At 44.4% G+C, this 7,393-nt stretch overlaps 1 protein-coding gene across 1 annotated transcript in view; it reads left to right on the plus strand.

Annotated features, from left to right (window-relative positions):
* The window catches only part of SLCO3A1 (solute carrier organic anion transporter family member 3A1), a 326,271-nt gene extending 321,626 nt beyond the window's left edge, over positions 1 to 4,645 (plus strand). The window contains exon 11 of the mRNA XM_030815055.1: positions 3,989 to 4,645. Within this exon, the coding sequence (XP_030670915.1) occupies positions 3,989 to 4,071 (83 nt within the window). The 3' untranslated portion in view covers positions 4,072 to 4,645. The remainder of the gene's footprint in view (positions 1 to 3,988) is intronic.
* Positions 4,646 to 7,393: the final 2,748 nt, after the last annotated feature.

Here is a 7,393-nt window from a genome sequence, read left to right on the forward strand (position 1 = left end):
CCACGCCTGCCTCATCAGTAGCTTCAGCAACCCAGAATGCTTGGTCATCGTGGCAGGGACAACATGGGTTATAAAACCTAAAATGGAAAATTTTGGAAAGCAAAGATGGCCCTGTCCCTTAGAAACCTGCGACTGCCATGGAGACAGGGACAACTCACACTTCTCAGAGACTATCCACATTAGCATTTTTCTTTGCAGAGTTTGTTTTATTTGGGGGTGCACTGCATGAGTTTGATATATTCAAAACATGTATTTTTTTATTCATTCCTTTACTTAAAATTTTGGCTATATGCCAAGCCCTAGATCACATACAAAAGTGGAAAAGATTTGGTCCCTACCCTCCAAGAACCCCCATTTCAATGACCTGGACAGATCTGAACACAAACAAAACCAATGGGATAATAGTATTAAGAGCTAGAGTCTGTCTGGGGATAAAGAGAGCCAATGCATGATGGTGGTGAGTTCTGCCTCACGGCAGCAAGAGTCAGGAAGGCTCTGGAGAGTGGGTGGCCTAGAAACTAAGAACTAAGGAGCAGTGGGTGACTTTTGGGGAAACAGGGTGAGAAGATGAGGGGCAGAATTGCCCCCAGAGAGAGAGCCACCAAAACATATTCACAAGTTTTTTCTCTAATGGGCCAAGTAGTAAATATTTTAGACTTTGTGGGCCTGCAGTCTCCGTTGCAACTACTCAACTGTTGTAATACTGTGAGACCAGCCATAGACAACAGGTAAACAAATGGGCTATGTTCCAATAAAGCTTTATTTACAAAGGCAGTCGGTGGCTGAGGGAAGGCCATAGTGTGCTGATCTCTGTTCTCTTGCACAGGCAAGGCCTCAAGCAGCACTGCATGTTTGGGGGACCCTAGCGGCTGAGCATAGGTGAGGCAGATCCCAGCACCTAAGACTCTGCTGTAGCATGGGCCAGGGCAAACCTAGGAAGGGACCTTGAGCTAGGTGTCTATCAGCCTTAACACTCCTGACCATGAGACTCTAATTCAGATGTCTCATTTCCAAGAATAAGGTAAGTACCCCTTTGCTCTCATGGTTAAAATTGAAGGCAACATTATTTTTCTCTTGTGTGATGTGGCGGATTTGAACTGTATAGTCTACATTCCCATACAGCTGTGACACCGTAGCTCGACTAGAGTTACCCCATCCTTTTTCTCTTAAATGATGGAAATGGGCACATGAGGGAGAAACGTTCAAACTAGAAAAAGAAGAGTGATTCCAGATACCAAAGAGTATTTCCAATCCTTTTCCTCCCCACAACCAACACAAAACACTGGCACCCTAAAGTTAACAGATATGCCAGGTAAAATACTTGGTAAGCACTAATAATAGTAGCTAACATTTCTCAAGCACTTACTATGAACCAGCTACTGGCTGAGCTTTTTTCATGTATTAGCTCATGTAATCTCAACCATAACCCTGTGAGGTAGGAGCTGTTATTCGCTTCATTTTACATGGGGAAGAAAATGAGACTCAGAAGGTCCAGAATTGGCTCAAATTCACAAAGCAGAGTTGGGATTCAAACCCAGGTCTATGAAAAAGCTTTTAGGTCTTAAAAAGCTCTCCTTATTCCCAGACAGACCCATAACCACTATGGGTACTACCTCCCTACCAGGTAAGACTCTGGCCCGAGTGGACTGTGGGGCCCCACATGCTCCCACATGCCTCCTGATGTAACAACCAGGACACCATGGCAGCTGGGTTCTGGGGCTGTGTGTCCTAACCCCTGATCCCAGTGGTCCATTGATGTGAAGTATTTTACCTGAAACGGACAGATAAGAGGAATCAGATAGGAGACTCTCCTACTCCAGTGCATTCCGAAATGCACTATCAAAGCACCAAGATGCCAGGGAGGCACTCCACAGTGCTGGTCATGAGCTCCCCTGGAGAGACCCCAGATACCTGCCATGCCTGGCACTCCTGTAGCCTACAGCATCAACCACAGGAGATCAGCTCTGGCCCCAGGGCTTCAAACACACCGAAGCTGGTCCCTAATTGGATATACTTCCTCTCCAGAGGAGACCAGAGGCACTTGTCATATTGAGTTCAAGTCCCTGGTCAAACTCATGCACTGGCCACCCTAGCTTGCTGTTCTGTCTTCTGTTCTCAGATTCCAGGCTTTTAGGAACAGAATATCCAGACATTTCCATTTTTGTAATAGTGACTCAGGTCAACAATCAGGAGTTGGTGATTGTCATAAATTTTGAATTTTTTCCCCATAAGATACAATTGATTATGTTCTTTTGCTGTGAGCAAATGAACAACATAGTAAGTTTTCTGCAAGTTTAACATTCTGTAGGTGGACACTTGCCATCCCATTAATGTTTTTCTTAACACTAACCTTATAGAAGATTGCTCTCATGGAGACATGTTTGGCAAGACCATTTGATTTTATAATCTAAGGCCATAAAATGAATTGGAAGCATAGAATTTACAAAATGTTCTATAAGAGGATCCCAACTGAACACAAATGGTGCTCCCATCCAGCACTGTAAGGGAGGGAAGGGGCCAGTAAGCTCATGTTTTTATTAAGCACCTGCTACCCACGTGCCAGGTTCTGTGAATTCATGATCCCAGGTACTGCTCCCAGCAGCCTGCTCACACCAGCCCTACGAGGTAAGTATATATTCTTTTCCACTTCACGGGTCTGAAAACTAAAGCTCAGCAAATCCAACCTTTCTAAGATCACATAGCTAGTTTATAAAGCCACCAGGAGCCAGTGACAGATCTGACTCCCAAACCAGTGCTCTTTCCACTACAACACACAGCCCCCGAAGTTAGAACACGGAACTAGCTTCTTATGAAGCCTCTACAAAGCCAACAGAGCATCTACCTGTGGGAAACCCCTAGCAGGAGTCTATTGTTTCATAGAGAAGTGAGCCAGGAGTTGGCGGTGAGAATCTCTGCAAAGTTTTGCCTATGGGCACAAGAATCTAGGTTTCACTTTAATAATTAAATGTTGGAAACCTTTCAAAACACTCCTCCTTCCTACTTCAACCTTAGCCACATCAGCAGGAATTTCCCAGCCATTCATCAGCCTTTATCTTATTCATTCTGCTGAGCAGAGATGAACCCCAGCTCTCTCACTTCTGTCCCACCCTTCCCAACTCCCCACGCCCAAGTCTTTCAGTGAAACCCAAGACTATAAGAACTTGGGCCTTGTGAGAGTGAAGGAAGGATGCTCCAACTTGCCCAGGACTCAGGCTTCAGCTTCACAATCCCGAGGAAAGGAATGACATTTCCAAACTGTCACCTTTGTAGCACTGGGTCAAAGTCTAAAGAGGACAAATAAATGGACAGAGACTTCTATGGCCTCATTGTGCCTATTGAACAGGAGAGCTGCATGTCACAATCAATGAGACCTGCACAGCTTGTGAATCATCACTGAGACTAGTTGTGTTTTTAATACCTTTAAAATGAAGCCACAGCATCTATTCTGGAAATGTGGCCTAGCCTTAAAACCTTGCTCCAAAGAGGATATCATTTCAGCCGGCATGCAGTGAATATCTGTGGCTACACAAAAAAACAAACTGTCCCGAATGCTGGAGGAGGAAGTATGATGTTGTGATGCCAGGCGGTTGTCTCTGACACTCAGGAATCTCTTCAATAGAGATGTACAGTGACACTTAGAGCCCCAGAACACAAGGTCTGTCACTAGTAATTTACATAAGATAAGGATAAATTATTGACTGGGATACATCTTACTCATCCCCAACATCTGCTTGGCTGTGGGGATGGTCATGTAGATAAATATCCTTCCCAGAAAGGATATTTGGCCTTCAAAAAAGTCTCTGGGCTCAGAATCTGGCCCCTTGGGGTTACGTGGACTGAAACCCAGCACTTTATTGCTTTGACTGCCTACTCTTGTCCCTTCACTGCAAAGCCATCATGCTATTAAATAAGCCTAACAAAAAGTAGGTGAAGCAGAAAAGACCGATCTCTTTTTCCTCTTGGCTCTTCTTCCCTCCTCCCCCTTTAGGCACAGAGTACCAAGACATTGAGACTGAGAAAACCTGCCCCGAATCCCATTCACCTTCAGAAGACTCCTTTGTGAGAAGCTGAGGGCCTGGCCCTCTTCCTCTTCCTGGAGAAAACAGCCCACCACCACCCACAGACCTCGCGGGCCTCACTTAGCGTGCTCCTCCCTGCCCGAGAACCCGAGGGTCCCCATGTGGATTATCCAGCCAGTGTGTGGTCCTTTGAGGCCCCAAGCGCAGGCCTGTGATGAGGACTAAAGAGGTGACTTATGGTCACGAGTACTCCAAACAGCTCTCAGAGTAGGCATCTTTCCTGGGTCTCTAAAGAGTCATGCTGACCTGGTGTGCAAATTCCCTTCCACCCATCCCTCTACCTCCTCTGGGGATGGCTTGCCGACATGCTTTAGAAACTCCCCTCTTGGGAATGCTCCTCTGACGGAGGGCTCCAACAGCTTTAACGAAATCAGCGGAGAGGGTGAAAACCACCCTGTTGCACAGAATGGAGGGGGAAAAAAGCACATACTCAATAGATTTTTGAGTGTGGTATTCTGTATTTTTGCAGCTTTTATTTTCCAAATGAGCAGTTTAGAAATATGTGATGTAAAGTACATACTGTACGTTTGCTGAAAATTATATTAAAAGCACTATTTTAATTCTTCCTCTTGTCTCATGCTCTAATCTCTGTTATCTTTCTTGTGCCTTCAGGTAGAATGATTCTAAAAGATTCTGGAGAGTGTTTCTGGCCATGTGTGTTCTATATTTATGGGCTTTGAGGTTATGGACTTAAGAGAGTATGAGCTTTAGAGCCAAGAGAGACCTGAACTCAAATCCCTACCCCACTGTTGGTGTGATGTTAATGTAGTGATCTGACTTCTCTTAGCCCCCGTTTCACCATTTGTAAAATGAGAATATTAATGCCTACTTTATACAACTATGGTAAGACTTAAATTAGATCATGTGTAAAGGTACCAAGTGCAACATACAGCATGGAAATTGTCATTGTTCATTACTACCCCAACCTCTGGCTGGAATCTAAATGTTCCATACCAAGCAGCTTCTACTGGTAACATTTAGTGATCCTATCTTGTCGCTGTCTGGTTTTCATTTCTGATTCTCCCACTGCCTGTAAAGCCTAGGAGAAAGGCAGTTGGCTTCATCTCACAAAAGCCCCAGTGCATGTATAGTGTATAGTGGCCAGGTATAGTGCATGTCATTCCGTGGGTGATCAATATGCAAATGAATGAATGATGAACAAACAGCCTCAGACCCAGTCCCATTCCCTCAATGGAAACTACAGCATTTGCCTCCCTTTCTGTAGGTCCACAAGCCACCCAGTGGCTAGAGCTCCAGTGGCTTTCCCATACCTTGCTAGGTCTCTTTGTATTTGGCTGGCCTCACCTCCGTATCTTTATTAATTCACTGGCTGGACTCCAACCTCATATGAGCAGATAGGTTGGGTTGACACCTGCCACTGACTTGCAGAGTGGAATCCCCACTGCATTACTCCACTGGCCAGACTGGAGCTCAGGCATGGATGCTTGCCAGAATTCTATCTGTGCTTTGTCTTTTGGGCAAAGAACTTAGAATCCACTTTTCTTATGGGGCTAGCCCCATGACTGACCCACTTTTCTTCATAGTCCTCTCCATCCTGAATCTTGTCCTCTGTAGCCCATCATCCACTGCAGCTGAGTTCACCCCAAATCAAAGCTTGTCAAATCTATTATTACTTGAAGACTGCACCCACCTCAGCCCTGAGTTGTCTTTTCACTCTGAGGCTTTAGGGGTCAGGAAAGAATGTGCTTGACTTTCTTCAAGGTCCAATTATAGGCCATTGGTGCCCTGGGGGATTCTTTTTTAGCCTTGCCCTGTTATGTGATTGTTTATTTTTTGCAAAGCAACATGATTTATTCTCTCCAGTGTAAAAATCCCAAGAAAATGCAATTTCGACATTCTCTGTCCTGATGTTAAAAGATGCTGAAGCAGCTGTAAAAATTGTTAGCGGTTCCTCCTGGGCTTCACCTGCACCAGAAATTCAGATGGAGGCAGAAGGGAAAGGAGTAGGGAAAGGCTAGTGCTTAAGGTATCCGTTTGTTCAGTCCCACATTTTACATTTGTTTTTATCTATAGCCCAGTTTATTTTCCCTGGCTACCATTCCCCCATAAAGGTGGTCAACTTAAAGAAAACTTATTCTCTCCGTTTTATCTCAGCCTTGCAAAGACATTCTTATAGTCAAGAGATTCATCTTTCAATAGTTCAGTGAATTCATGAGAAATCTGTCCACAAAACCTGTCCAACTATTAATAACTCAGAGAGAATACACGGCTTCATCAGACCCCAAAATGCCCCCTCTTCCCAATGTCCTCTCAGCTGCCATGGGCCACCAGGGCCTTGAACTACATACACAAGTAGCTCATCTTCCACACTTGAAAGTCCAACTCGACCTCTTTCCCAGTCTTCAGGAAAGGGTTAGCCATGCACTCAAGCATTTGGCTCAACCAAAACAACAGCAGGCTGTTTCTGTGGCCCCATAACATGGATTCAGAACCACTCATACATCCACTTTACAAAGAGCTTTCTGTCTTCTTTTTAGGCTTTGTTACTTAACGAGCTACTGTTATAGAACAGCTTCCATAACTCTTGAGACAAGTGTCTACACTTAATGCACAGGGCAGACTCACTTGCTTTCCTGAAAGCCTTTAAAAAGTGTCTTAACCTTCTTGAGTTATAGTGTTTCCAGTTATAAAATACATGAACATGTATTTATGGGATCCCCAAAGGAGGGCACTTCAGATCTTCCAGAATCTTGCTCCTCTGTTGCTCATAAAATTAAGGGGTGAAGTAAAGAAGACAGAACAGCAAGCTAAGGTGGCCAGTGTATGAGTTTGACCAGGGACTTGAACTCAATATGACAGGTGCCCCTGGTCTCCTTCGGAAACGAAGTATTTTCCTGTCAGGCCTCTCTACATCACACATCACTGAGACCCTGACCACAGTACACAGGTGCAAATGAAACATGCTGCCAATGAGAAAGATGTGGAAGACCCCTGTCCCCAGACTCTACACCCCTCAGCTTGGCAGCTGGCTCCTTTCTTCATTCAGAAGCTTACCTTGCCCTCTATCTTATGCTTCCATTTCTGTGGACAATCATTCTGTATTGAGGCAACTATATTTTCATAGTAAAAATTAGTGCTTGATATAAGTTAAAAAAAAAACAGCCCAAAGAAAATGACAATTCTTTTCCATTGTTTCTAAAATCATCATTTTCTAGCTCTTCAAGTTTTGTGCAAATGACTAGACATGACAATGCAATACTACAAAAGGAGATGTTCCTTTTCAGCAGGACGTTGGAGATAAGATTTTATTTCCATTTCATCTGTGCCAGAGAATGTGACTCTTGAAGGGTCAC

Source organism: Nomascus leucogenys, chromosome 6, assembly GCF_006542625.1.
Source record: "Nomascus leucogenys isolate Asia chromosome 6, Asia_NLE_v1, whole genome shotgun sequence".
NCBI lineage: Eukaryota > Metazoa > Chordata > Mammalia > Primates > Hylobatidae > Nomascus > Nomascus leucogenys.